The sequence below is a fragment of the Catharus ustulatus genome, chromosome 1 (assembly GCF_009819885.2).
Source record: "Catharus ustulatus isolate bCatUst1 chromosome 1, bCatUst1.pri.v2, whole genome shotgun sequence".
Lineage (NCBI taxonomy): Eukaryota > Metazoa > Chordata > Aves > Passeriformes > Turdidae > Catharus > Catharus ustulatus.
In genome coordinates, this window is record NC_046221.1 from 20650040 (window position 1) to 20664546 (window position 14507).

A 14507-nucleotide genomic window follows, 5' to 3' on the forward strand; every position below is an offset into this window, starting at 1 on the left:
TCTGCTTTTGGGTTGGGCTCCCAGGTGGGAGAGCCCCTTTTTGCAAAGGGTAGTGCTGTCGCAGCCCACATGGATCAGTGTCTGCTTTTGGAAGCTGTGATATGTACCCAACTCCACAAATCAAGCGAACTGAAGGACAAAGAAAACACACATTTGAACATAATCATCATACTTTAAGAGGGAGATATCATCTGTCTTTGGCCAACTTCAGAGCCTTAAGTATTGCTCTCATCTTTACTCTTACTGTTGTACTAGTAGCTATTCCACAGCTATTCTTGACTCTCATATGTTTCTAATATTTGTTTTTCCACTGGCATCTTCTCAGCCATGTTGCTGCATCTCACATCAATCCATAAATTCCACCTCATCCCACACAATCTCATGCTAAGGCTAGGAGAAACACATGCAACACCCTATTTAATTCCTTTATCCATTTCATTTTTTGTAAATCAGTCACATATATAGACAAAGACTATGAAGCACACTGTGAAGTCCATCTACTTTACAGCAGCAAACATTACCAATAAATAAGTTGTACTCAAAAGTTAATCTTTATTCACATATGTAAGTCAGTCCTGACTTCTGATTCCCAGCTCTTCCCCATTTTGGATATTCCCCTCTCTTTAAAAGTAAATCAACATCTCTGTATTTGTCTTGTGGAAACTTCTGTGTACCACTCCCATTAGGACAAATATGAAATGCAGAGTAGTAAAGCTTTGTGAAAATCTTAAAGATCCTGAGAAATCAGCAAGACAACAAAGATGCCCACCTTCACATCCACTTCTGCAGGGGATAGGAAAAAATAGACTCACCGCGTGTCTGAAAAGCAGTATGAACAAATGAGAGGAAAACTAAAACTGTAGAAAAGGTCAAGGTTTTCATTCTGTCTTCTTGTTCACAAAGAGATGAGATGAAATTAATTGCTGCAGTAGAGGTCCTTAAAGAATCAGTTGTTGCTGGTTGCTTCTCAGTTTTGAAGATTTTTAGTTGAAAGAGAAAACTCTGGGCTCTAAATAAGGAAATATCCTGTCACATGTGGTATTTTGAAACCTATAAATAATTACAAAATTCAAACTTTGCATCTGAAAGCAAAGTTTCCATCCATTCAAATGCAAGTGGCGAAGTTTGAACGGTTCAAGATTATTCCACTGAATTATTTTTAACCTACTTTGTTCTGTGCTGGGATTGTAACATTCTGACCCTTAAAGACAAAGAACCAGGGAGTGCACTTTAAATGGGTGGACCTTAAATGTCATACATAGATACCTGAGAAACTCAGAGAAAAATATATGTAAATTTCTTAGCCCAAAAAGGTCTTCACTGCTGCAAAAGATACATTGATTTAATTTACTGCAGTGAGCAATTTTGACTATTTCAGCATGAAAAAATTAACCCCCACAGTATAGTTTAATTTTGCTCAGTGATTTGACAAACTGGGTGCTATGCATACACCTGCCTTTTATCTATCCTGTACATCAGCTAGTAGAACTAGTGTGCTTTCATTTCATGTGAATTTATTGTAGAAAAATCAATACAAATTAGCCAAATCTTTACAAAAGTTTTGTGATTTTGGCAAAAAAAAACCCTGTCTTTCAAAATTATTTCATCAATAAAGTACAAATTAACTTTAATACTTTATTATTTTTTTGTACCAAGCATAAATGAGACAAGGATAGAGGAATCATTTCAAATTTTACAAGCGAGCTTCAGTCATTTATTAAGTGGAAATGAACTACAGCTGTGATGCACAATCCCTTAGTAATTTTGAAAAAAAGGGAGAAAAGAAACTCAGTTGAAATTGTCCTTCAAATTTTCTCTTATTTTTCTTGGCTTTATTATGAAGACAAATCTCATTGTATTTTCTGCAAGTGCAAAGCATCACTTCATAAAACAGAAGAAACCATTCACACAACAAAGTTATTGGAGTTGAGTTAGCAATACAAAATATAAAATATTAAAAGAATGATATTATGTTGGACTTTTTTAACTGTTTATTATTTTCATTTACTTTGCCTATATCATTAGCCATCAAACGGCACAGAATCCAGTTCAGTATTTACCAAAATCTCCCCCCCCAAAAAAAGGTGTATTTTTTGTAACTTACATTAAGAGGAAAAAAGAAGTTGAAAGATCCAGAGGACTGTCATTAAAAGTAGTTTGAGTAAAAAATGGCTTTTATTCCTTATCCTCTGCAATATGTTTTGTTTAATTGCCACAAGTGTCGATCCAATGTCATGTAACCTCTCCTCTGCAGCTCTTATTTTCTTACTTTCTAAAGGTTTGTTATTTTGAGAGATCCTTGAGATCTTTTTTCTTCAGAATGTTGTAGACAACAGAGAATTACTAGTAAATTTAATCATCTCAGTAAACCTCTAAAACATTTCACTAGCAAGGGACTGTTTTGTGCCCCACTCTTTTACTGGTCTGAATAATGGACACAATGCCCAGTTATCAGTCTGTTTATCAGTCCATTTATCAGAGAGGTGGAGGATAGTAAGCAAAGCTGTCCTAAAATGAGTGACCAAGTGGAATAAAACCAGGAATACGTTCTTCCAAAATTTATTTGGCAACTATTTTATTTTATAGTTCATTTATGGTTTTTTGAGTCACAGGCCTTGTTCATGTTTCTGTGTCTCCTGTCAGCCTCTTTTTTAAGGAAGAAGACTCAATAATTCAACAAACCATATCTCATCTCCACATGCTAATTAAACACTGAAATGTTATTGTGTAATATATAGATTGTTTATTGATATAGTCTCGTGTTCATAATTAATAAAAAACATTCAAAGTCATAGAATAAGACTGTATGAAAAGATTTATTTATTTTGCAAAATCCAAGTTGGAGCCATGAATGAAGGAAAAGTATTTGCATTTCACTTATGACACTATTGCAAGGAAGATATTTGTGTAAAGGGTATAAGAGAAGGGCAGAAATGGGCACAAAAAATACATGTAAATCTCTGTTTATTCCAGATATCACTTAAGCAACAGTGTGCATGCTTCAGAACAGTATGGTGAGATACTCTCAAAGTGCAGGCTTTAGGGCTGAGTGCCCTGCAAAGAGTGCTCAGTGTTAGGTCTTGACTCTGTGACACTGGCACAAATTCCTAAATAAGTAACCCATATATTTTAAATCTAAATTCCCACTAGTTCTGTATTTTCCAGGCTTGCTTATTTAGCCATTTTGTACAGCAATAAACCAATAAATACCTGAGAGTATTTCTTGAGGAGCATACAGCAATAGTTCCTAATGTTTACCAAAGGAATAACTGGCAATTTTGCTTCATAGTAAAAGTTACATGCACCTAAGAGGTTTCCCTTAGTTCAGCTATATTTTTTTCATCTTAACCATTTAGTTTGGCTGTGTTATCCCATCAGACAACACTGTGTTCATTTTTTTCTTTGTCATTGGTAGCATCACTTCCATTGTCCCCTGCAGTTAGGGTCCGGCTGTAATCCAGCTGCCTGCTGCCCCGTCTCACCTCTCTCCCAGTTCCACTCTTAGTTTTGATCTTGAACAAGAAATAAATCATGAAGGCCACCCCCAATAAAATTATGAGGACAAGAGTAAGTAGTATCCACATATTCAGGTGACCACTGGCTTTGTCCTTTCTGGCATCTGCAAATAAATAAAAAGTAAATAGAAATGAATGAACTTAGCCACAAGTAAATATAAGATTATTGAAAAGTATAATTTCTCTCTTAATTACCAGGTAGAAAATCTATTATAATATCTCTGTGTCAGTTTTTCTTATAGATCTTACCATGCAAAAAGGAGGATCAAAGAGGGGGTGATCAATTTACCAAAGCATTTGATTATCTTGGGGTTACCTAAGGGTCTTGCAGATACTGATAAATTAGGCTGGGAAATAATTCAATGGCAACAAAGTAAATAAAGCTCATATTTTTTAAAAATGTATAGAAACTTAAAAAATAATATTAAATTTAAGCATGTATCTTTGAAATTATTTGGAAGGGAAAAAAATCCTACCTTCCACGTTTCTAGCTGCTTTAAGAATAGCTGTCAAAGGTAAAGACAAATGTTTAGTCAAAATCTATAAAAGTCATATTTTCTTCCTGACAGTTTCATGTTAGCAAAAGATCGGGTAACCTGCACATCATCATCACTTCTGGAAACACATCTGCTAAATTAGGAGAAATGAAAAGGTGTGGAAGATTTTTAACTTCATATTCCAATCAATAAAAATGCCGTGTTTTGCATGTTAAATCCCCCTTCTTGCTTCTTTTGTAATAACCAGAATATCTCCAAAATAAGTAGCAGTAGTTTCTGACTCTTCTCCCCGATTAATTAACCTCGCCCTTTCCACCGGCTCTGTTTCTTGTGGAGGCTGGGAACACTTGATGGACTGCTGAGGACACTTGAGCTTTCCTGTATCACACATAATTCTTTTGAGAGGCAGCAGGTCTTAATTTACCATAATTTATTTGCATCTATAATCACACGTATAAACTCAAGCTTTCTTGTGCAGCTTTTCCCGGCGGCTGTGCACAGAGGGCGCCGTCTGCAAGGCTTTTCCCTGCGGCTGGCTGGGAGCTGCTGGGAGGCGCTGGAAGCTGCTGGGAAATGATGGGAGCTCTGCTGGGAGCTAATGGGAAATGATGGGAGCTGATGGGAGCTGCTGGGAATTGCTGGGAGCTGCTGGAAAGTGATGGGAGCTGCTGGCTGGGAACTGCTGGGAACTGATGAGAGCTGCTGGGAGCTGATGGGAACTCTGCTGGGAACTGGTGGGAGCTGATGGGAACTGCTGGAAACTGATGGGAACTGGTGGGAGCTGCTGGGAACTGGTGGGAGCTGATGGGAACTGCTGGGAACTGCTGGGAACTGGTGGGAGCTGCTGGGAACTGGTGGGAGCTGATGGGAACTGCTGGAAACTGCTGGGAACTGCTGGGAACTCTGCTGCACGCTGATGGGAGCTGATGGGAACTGATGGGAACAGATGGGAGCTGCTGGGAGCTGCTGGCTGGGAGCTGCTGGCTGGGAGCTGCTGGGTGATGGCCAGGGCAAGGACGGGTCTCCCTGTGGGCAGCAGGATCCCAGGGAGTGTGGGATGAACCGGGAGCCGGGCTGCTGCAGCAGGACCAGGGCAATGCATTGGCATCTGTTGCATTTGCGAGCATGAAGGAAAAGCAGCTGTTCAGTTTGTCTCTTGAAATGAGCAGAGCTGGCTGTGCTGGAATAAATATCTGCTTGTGCTGAAACACCTCTCTGCTGGAGAACCTGGGGTCAGGGAATACCCTGTGTGCTTTGGCATTGCACATCAGGGCCACTCACATCGAACCCATCAAATAAAGTGTGTGGTGATTGTGAGTTTCTGCTTTCTGATGCCTGGTAACAGAGAACTATCATTCAGCAAAGTCTGTGGCCTGCAAAGCAAACCAGGCGTTGTCCTAAAAGCAGAATTTTCCTTTGGAGAACATGCCCTGAACAGTGCTGTGACTGCTGCTTCCCCCACCAGCTGCAGGTTTGCTTTGGTGGGGCAAAGGACTGAACCTCAGAAACATCCTGGACCTTGGGGTTGTGAAACAGGGCAGGAAAATGGACTTTTCTGCAGAATTAACAGTCAAACACCAAAATACCGCATGGTTGCTTGGCTCACTATATTCTGATATTTCTACTTCCTGACTAAAGCAGATGGTGCTCAGTTATACAGAAACACAATATTAAAAAAAAATAAAAGAAGCTAACCAAAACACTTCTACTCTTTTCAAAGGTCACTACATGCTCTCTGGATCGCACTTCCGCTCCTATTTAAATAGAATTGCTTCATCCATCTTTTGCTGGAACAGCATGTATCATAGTACAGCAAGAGGAAGAATAGCAAATTATTGATGCCACTCTTGTTCCATAGAAAGAAAATAAGAATATCAGTAGAAAAAAATGTATTTATGTTGGAGGGGGAGAAAATAATAAAGAAGTTTGATTTTTTTTTTTCGGGAAATATTTATGATTTCTAGTCATTAATTGGATATTCCTCACAGAATGTAAGAAATTAGATTATGGAGCATAATGGAGATTATGAAGCAAGAAATCATAAACAGAGCAAACAAAAAAGAATACACTTGTATTATTTTAGTCTAAACATTGAAACATTTGTGTCAGTCCTTTGTAATGCTCATACTATTACTACTGAAATAAAGCCATAAGTGAAAAGAGGGAATATTAAAGAAGTCACTTACTCTTTGGTTTCTTACAAATAAAGCCCTTTTGGGAAGAGCAAGTCAGGACACTCCAGTTGCCAGTGGCTGCAGACAGCTCCCCACAGAAAGCCAGCTCGTCGCCCGAGGGCTGCCCGTCACCCCAGTTGACAAAGTCCAAGGCAGTGTTGTCTTGCCAAAGCAGCTGCCCTGGTATGGCAAATGTTAGTATCAACACTAAGAGATCCACACTAAGGTCATCTCAGTGAACATTGACATAATAGTACTTCATTCAGCCTAATAAAGCAATACTACTTTCTTCAGAAATTTCATTTGGGGTTGTTTTTTGTTGCATTTTATCTCATTTGATTCTTGTCTCAAAAACAATATAATTGCTTTCCCAAATTGTGATTTGCAGATTAATCAGTCATAACTTAGTTTTAATTTCTGTTTTTCCATTTGCTTGCATAGGATATTAAAGTTTCAAACTGAAAAAAAGCTGAAGTCAGACCTTTTATGAAAAATTTCTAAGTTATTATTTCAGCAGCACTGAATGAAAATTGGAAATTTTTCACTGTAATGCTTAAACATGTTTAGTTAAAATTAAAACTTTTTTCATAAACTCTAAAAACATTTTTGATGTTTCAATGGGCTGAAAATAGTCTAGAATAAAATGCTTTCTGACTTCTTGTAGTCTGATAACAGTGGTTTTTTCCAGATGCATGTTTTCTACTGTATGCAAGCAGCCTAATTTTCTCCGTCTAAAGTCACAGGGGAGCTTGGTGTTGAGGGCTTTGGCTGGACCCCCACAGGTCCCACATGAGTCTTCCCCAGCCAAGAGAAGACGAGTGCCAGTCAGGACTTTCTCCCCAAGAGGAAAAGCTTTCTCAGAGACCAGGAATAGGAGACAACCTCAGAGAGGATTGAGGTCTGAGCTCTACTGTACTTCAATTGGTTGCTTAAAATCTATTTATTTTATTAATTTTTTTGGTCCATTTAATAAAGTCTGTTTATGATTATTTATAGTGCTTTATATAGTTACCATTTACATTTCTGTATATTCCTATCCAAAAGCCACTAATCTTGCTTGCATATAAATCTGCATGTTCTATTAAAAAGTTTGATTCATCCAGATCTTCTACAGAAGTCAACATACCACCTATAAAAAATAAAACAAAAAAAATGGAAGATGATTGGAGATATCCCCAACATAGTTACAGCTTTTAAGACAAGTTAAGGTTAATAAAAATCTTCTCCTGTTGGTAGGGAGTAAAGGAGAATTTAAATAGAGACCACAAGGTAGTGTCCAGCTGTAGGGGAGCAGAACATACAGTGAGAGATGTCATCTGAAGTGAAACACAAAAGCACAGTGAAGATGATGACTTTCAAACACCAGGCAAAGTGCACTCTGTTTTCAAGAGATTGGATGATACTGTTCACAGGAATTATGAGTGATTATTTGTTTGTTCTTCATGGTTTGACAGAATAATATGTAGCGTGAAATACTGTGCAATAAACAAATCTGCAATTCAAACTGATGCATTAATTTTTGTGACAATGTAAGAGTAAGAGGGCTAAGAGGGTCTAAAAAGCTGTAAAACAAAGGATCCATTTTTCTCTTTCCTGGCCTCCTGAGACATGGATGAGATAGCTGATGACTCAGCAGCAAAGGTGAAAGAGTGCCAAGGTGCTGTTCATGGTCTTGGCCAGGAACAGATGTCTCCAAGGAGAGGGAGGGAAGCATTTTCCCTCTCCAGGTTCTGCAGTCTGCCAGGGAGCCTTGCTGATAGAGCAGGGGCTACCAGGCAGCACGTGCAACCCCTTTTGGATCACACAGCCTGTGTTAAAAATGACTGATTGTTATCATGATATTTACTTTGCCTACTGTGTAGGGAAAGATATGGAAAAGAAAGGATAAGGCCAGAAACAAATAAGTTATTTCAAATCACATAAAATTCATGATCTTAGTAAAAGGAGAAATTTTGTGAATGAAGAAATACAACAAGAAACAAGCACAGCTGAGAAAACAAAACAAGGAAATCACCTTAAACTCAACATGAGTGAAAATAACATAACAATAAAATATAAATGAGACATTTATTCCTTATTTTTAATATTTGTAGATTTTGCATTATTACTTTTCAAGATTTTTTCCAAGACTTCTTTTTAATGTCAAGATTGAAATTCTATATTTGGGTAAAAATAATAATTACCTGATTGAAGGCACTGAGTCACAGACTGAGCCCAGGACATTTCATTGGCATTGAAGTTATAGCAGTGACTTTGGAAAGGAATCCAAGATTCAGGACATTGTCCAATATCCTGGGGGGGATCAGAAGGAAGTACATCTAGAAGAAAAGAAATGAGGTGTTATAAATGCTTTCATTCAGTAAGGATTGCAGTTCTTCATACATGAAATCAAATATTAAAACCACCTTTTCTTAAAAGTATTTAAAGTGTTCCTTGGCACACAGTGCTGGAATTATCACTGTGTAGGTCAAGAGTGACAGTGAGGATCAGGACTGTCAGCTGTGAGAGGATGACTCAGTGTGAACCTGTGCTCTTCTGTGTTGCTAACTAAATCAAACTTGGGTTGTCTCAAGGATATTTGAGTGTTCAAGGATTTTGGTTCTAGTTTATTTTTTTATAAACAATAAATTTATATAAATAAAAGAAACATTAAAAAGCAGAAAAAAACCACTCCTAGAAAACTCCCAAACTCTCAAGAGGTTCAAATAAGATTTATTTTAAATTAAATATCATATAATATGATATAATATATCATATTAATATTCTTCTCAAGATAACAGTCCTTACATAAATTTTCTGAACATCTCTATATCTGAAAAATCATGGAATAAGCTGAGGCTCATTGAATATTTATGTAGTAAACCCTCATTTTCCTAAGATCAATGACATTATGGAAAGAAACGGCAACATTGTCCCTTAGTACTTGTGTTTTTAAAACAAAAGTTGTAAATTAACAGCTATGAAGTTCAGAGCATAGAAAAGAAATTAAAAAACAACCAACCAATCAAAAAAATTCCCAAAATCCCCAACAAAACCCAAACCAAAACAAAAACACAAACAAACCCACCTCAGTGCTACACATAGGATGAGTTTTTTTTTTTTTTGGGCCAATAACAGACCCTTTTTTATCAGATACAGCTCTTTCTCCTGTATCCAGTGTTTGTAATCTAATAGCAATGAAGTAACAACCAGTGTAGGAACAATGTGTATATGCTGAAGAAATGAAATTTATTTTATATTCAGTGGACTTCATTGATTGCAGACCTTCCCATTAAACCTCTGTCAGCAAAACATTTTGTCTTCTAGACTCAATGCCTGATCCCACAATCTTTATGATCTGTCTGCCTGCTCCCATGGCAGCTATCACTCCAGTCCAGTAAAATGGCAAGATCTTGGCTGGTGAATGCCAACTCCATCAAAATAAAACCTTGTAATGTAAAATAAAGGTATTGAAATGACATACTCAGCCTTATTATTATTCGATATATACTTAGAAATTTGTAATTCAGTCCAAGCAGATTTCTACTATAAAACCAAAAGTCATTGCCACTGCTTACCCTCAGATATTTTGCAGACTGGAAGATGCTTTTCATCACAATGTGCTGTTTTCCAGCTCCCAGAGAGTGCTAGATAGACACAGGCTTTTTTCTGTTTTGGTTCTCCATAGTCCCACTCAGAAAAACTTACTTTCCTTTTATTGGTCCATCTGTAATATTCGTGACTCTGAAATTGAAACAGACATTCGACATACCTGTTCTAAACTTTCATCTGCTGTTTCAGCTAAATACAGTTATACAGGAGCACGTTTTCAAAGTGATACAGGCAGCTCAGTTTGTGTGTCTGTTGAAATACTGGCTGAATCAGAACTCAGCAACATAAAAACCAGACACAGAAGCATGGCTTCCATGCTGGAACAGCCCATGGAATTGTTTTGAAGGCTAAATAATGCTCTCTGGGGTCTCAGTGCCTTGTCAGACAATGCTGTAAGGTGGAATCACCATCCCAGAAGAGTCACATCTCCATGAAAAGCAGCAAGACCATAAGAACATGAAACCAGTGAAAAGCTCAGGTGGAAATGGGTCTCAGAGCTGGCTATCAAACAAGGACTTTAAGCTTCAGCAGTTTTGAGGAGAAACATTCAGGAGTAAATTGCAGTTACCATTATGAGGAACCTGAGGAAATTATTACTGTGTAAGAATCAAAAGAGAAATATGTTGAGCAGGAATTCTTCAGTCTTTTAGTCTTTCTGCCTCCTTTTTCTTTTCCAGGAAGAATCAGAAGAATTACAAGGAAGAGTGAAAAGACACAGACAATATTTTGCTGACTGTAAGAGGAGAGGGATGAGATATGATCTCACTCCAGTGTCTAGCTGTGTCAAGAGAGGTGCCAGGTCCACAAGGTCATACTGAGCTTGGCGTCATCAGGGCAAGGTCACTCACTGCCTGGGGAACAGGAGGGACTGCAAAGCTTGACTCTGCAAGATCAAGGATGGCTTGTTCATAAGTACCAGGGGAATGTCTGGTGATTCAAGTTTGATCAAAATGGAATTTTAGCTGCTTTCTAAATCATATTGCTATGACTAAAAGCAACTAACTTTTGTATCAAGGGGAATTAAACACTATTATTTTGGTTTTGGTAGAGATGCCCTGTGGACTTGTGCACGTGGAGGATTTATTTTAAGGTTGGTGACTGCCCATCACTTATAAGAGCATTTTTTCTGGTGGTGGGGGTGGGGATGATACTGTTAGAATAGTGGAAATACGTTTCTTTCGGCAACAAATTTATTTTTTCAGACAATGTAGCCTTCAGAGAGGCTTTATCAGACTGTTGCTGCATGGTATAACTGGAAATGCTATCTTTACACAATGTGTATTACAAGTATCCCTAGGGATACTGAATTTCAGACACATTTTGCTATGTTACATATCAGTGTGGAATCACAATTAGCAAAAACAATGAATAGTTAAGGTGATCATTACTGATGAAAAGCTCATTTTTATTACAAGGTGGTTTAGTCAGATCAAAGAACAATGCAATAGAAACATGATAATTAAGTGCATTTAGCAACTGCATATTCAGTAGGGAACTGAAGCTCAATTTGTCACTCAGTCACAGAGCTAATAAGACTGAATATCACTCAAGTGTTCCCTTACAAACTGGGGGACCTGAATCTCAGTATTCACTACTCTGGTACAGTATAGCTTTTACTGATTTCAACCTTTGGGACTGAACAGTTATAACAAGGAGTGTGTATTCAAAGGAGTGTGGTTTGGCTGTGCACCCTTCTGAACCAAAACATAATGGAAAAGCTACAGCTGCCAATGATCCTGAGGCACTAGCCCTACTGGCCATCTTGGACCCTTTGAGTAATGGCCACCTGTCCTAAAAATAGCCATCTGAAAGTCTACCATGTATTTTTATCTAAGTTTCCAATATTCACACAGAACTAGTAAAGAGAATCCAGTACCGCCAAAGGTTCTCATTCTTCTCCATTGCCTAAAATGGAGTTTAATGATTTAGGACTGATGAAGTCAAAAGATATGACTGTCCACCAGTCCTAGATTTCTAAATCTGTTCATGCTACAGTTCTCCTGTTAATAGTAACAGCATTTAACTTTTCCAACTATGAATTTATTAATCTTACCGAATTGCTGTTGAGCCCAATCCACAAGGGCTCTCCATACTGCACTGCCTGCAGCAGCAAGAATATATTACTGTAATAATCAAAAATGCTGGCAAGCTCTGAAGATTTCTCCATGCATGCTTTTCTTGCTTCTTCCCAATTCATTTTAGAAGGAATTATTAAATAGCTGCTGTTATCATAATGGACGAAATTGGAATCTGGAGTACTTGTGGGGTGAAACAGTTCAGGCTCTGTAGGAAAGAGGTATAAATTTGAAAGGAAGAGGAGAAAATGGTGAACAATTACTAGCTGCTGGATAGCAGTATTACTTTTGTGTAACAGATGAATATACCATGGCAGGACAAGCACCAAGTAAGAACATTACTTACATAAAACCAAAGAGATTTATTTTAATGGCAATTTGGAATTATTTTAAACTATGGTGTAAAAACACATTCAGTGATTAGAGGCAGAGCATGAGCTGTGTGTATCTATAGACACAGACTGACCAGATGAAATTATGTGAATACTGGTTCCACCATAATCCTCTCCCCAGAGTCTCCATGTCCCCCCACCTCAGTGCAGGTAAAGTTTTTCCCAGGCATGAGCACAGGACAGGACCTTCACACCATTTCAGTCTCAAAATAATTTATTTCTAAGCACATTATATGACCATGCTGCTACATCTTTCCCTCGTAGAATGAAGTGAAAAAGGAAACTGTATTTGTACCTATAATCATATATGAGAAGTGGAAGGTGAGGGGCTAGAGCTAGTGATGGGGACAGGAGAAAAGACATAAATTTAGTGTTCAGTCTCTGTTGAGGATGCCCTGGAAGTCGATTTTGCTAGTGCCATCCTCATGCAACTGTCTGCACTTGCTTGGGACAGAGCTGTGAATCATCTGGCCCAGCTGTGGCTTCTTCCTCTATTTGAACTTGCTGCTCATCAGTTCCCTGTTTTTGTTCCTGCAGATTCTGCAGTGTAGCTGTGCTCCGGATGTGTCTCCCACCCTAAGGCTTCGTGGAGGAAACTGCAACATTTGCCCTTTTGAGTACTGCTATTCTTGTGATATGGAGGCCTTGCTAAAGACTGATGAGCAAACTAACAGTTTAATTGGCCTCAGTTAACCCCCGGCTGGAGATCACAGAAGGATTTGTCTTTTAGCATTGTATTTGCAAAATAACTGCATTCAGGCACCTATAACTGTGATAATTGGATAAAGCACAGATGACTACAGGCATTTTGAAGGTATAGACCTTCTAGAAACCTGATTTGGGCATTTTTCTTGTGATTAAGATGATGAATCCTGTCTTCAAAGTGTCTATGTGCCAGGCACCTGATTTAAGTGTGGATATCTGCAGGGTAGGTGAGGTCAGCTTCTCTGAGTCCAGATGGTTCAGTAAATGTTTTGCAGAAAAAAAACCCCAAAAACCCCCACAAAAAAAACAAACAAAAAAAACCCACCAAAAACCAAAAACAAAAGCAAACAAATAACAAAAAAACACTCAAAAAAACCCCTAAACAAACAAAAAAGGGAGGAAAGAAAAAGTGAAACACAAAACTTACCGCTGTCCATCTGGCAAATATAGCTTTTGTTATGCTGGCAGTCTTTATTTTCCCATAATCCTGCATGATTTACAGATCTTTTTGTCATCGCAATACAATCAGTCTAGGGAACAAATAAAAAAATAGAATTGTTGCTGATAAAGTGCAAAATTTCCAGCAAAATAATAGAAATAGGTGTGAGGAGAAAAAGTTAATAGCTTTCTTTTCTAATTTCCTGACTCTTTTCATGTATTGCTTGTTGGAAATCCAATGCATTCTATTATATATCTTAAGCAAATATTCTTTCATTGGCAGATTACTGCAAGACTTTTGTCAGTTTATTTAAATTACTTGGAATGCATTGAAGATATTTTTACTATGGAGTTAATGGTAATCTGTACTGAATTTGTTGAAGTTTCATTTGGATTCACATTATAAAAAGAAAAACTATATACCAAAATAAAAATCACACCTAGTAACACTGAATATTTTCAATGTATAATAATAAAATATAACAATTCTAGAAAGTGTAATTAATTCTAGCAGTGAAGATTCCTTTTCTGCATCTCTAGACTTTGACAAAGGAATGAGAGTAAGCCTACATTCTAAACAGGCTTATTAATTTCTGAGTACAGCTTCAAAAATTTGGTCTTTGAAATTTCAGTTCTTCTCTGCTTTAAGCTATTAAAGATCAGAGCTGAGACAGAAGTCATGCTGGTTACACTGAGTGTGTCATTTATGTTATGCATTTTCTGATTTATTTCTGTTTACCTTTATTGTTATATATTTCCAGTCAACCACTGTGAATTTATTTCTTAATGGGAATCCTTGGGCCCACTTTGAATAGTCAAAAACACTTCCATCTGTCCAAAGATATGTGTCCTCACTGTTAATGTCATTCAGCCCAATCCATGTTTCACTGGCAACATCCTTCAGGTGGAAGGTGAGGAAGGCTGATAGGAAATGGATTAAAAAATAAAATCTTTAAATACTTGAGGAGTTTCCTTTTTTTCAAATTCCGTGTAAATCGAATTACAAATAAAACTACAACCAATCATCTTCTATATGTATTGGAAATACCAAACTCAGTATTGTTAGACTATGAGCTAATGGTAAAAGAAAATAATTTCAATGGGTAATTAAGTTGAAGCA

At 37.6% G+C, this 14507-nt stretch overlaps 2 protein-coding genes across 4 annotated transcripts in view; both read right to left on the minus strand.

Annotated features, from left to right (window-relative positions):
* Positions 1 to 982, minus strand: part of LOC117003313 (macrophage mannose receptor 1-like) — a 35728-nt gene extending 34746 nt beyond the window's left edge. For both annotated transcript variants that reach the window (XM_033073288.1, XM_033073214.1), the window contains exon 1: positions 813 to 982. In XM_033073288.1, the coding sequence (XP_032929179.1) occupies positions 813 to 882 (70 nt within the window). In that variant the 5' untranslated portion in view covers positions 883 to 982. The remainder of the gene's footprint in view (positions 1 to 812) is intronic.
* Positions 983 to 2815: 1833 nt separating this feature from the next.
* The window catches only part of LOC117003676 (macrophage mannose receptor 1-like), a 34009-nt gene continuing 22317 nt past the window's right edge, over positions 2816 to 14507 (minus strand). The window contains exons 21-29 of one of the 2 annotated variants that reach the window (XM_033073763.1): positions 14127 to 14308; positions 13377 to 13479; positions 11831 to 12060; positions 9744 to 9909; positions 8370 to 8504; positions 7199 to 7315; positions 6199 to 6366; positions 3992 to 4021; positions 2816 to 3619 (exon numbers count right to left, since the gene is read on the minus strand). In XM_033073763.1, the coding sequence (XP_032929654.1) occupies positions 3375 to 3619; positions 3992 to 4021; positions 6199 to 6366; positions 7199 to 7315; positions 8370 to 8504; positions 9744 to 9909; positions 11831 to 12060; positions 13377 to 13479; positions 14127 to 14308 (1376 nt within the window). In that variant the 3' untranslated portion in view covers positions 2816 to 3374. The remainder of the gene's footprint in view (positions 3620 to 3991; positions 4022 to 6198; positions 6367 to 7198; positions 7316 to 8369; positions 8505 to 9743; positions 9910 to 11830; positions 12061 to 13376; positions 13480 to 14126; positions 14309 to 14507) is intronic. The other variant, XM_033073855.1, reaches the window with a different exon arrangement.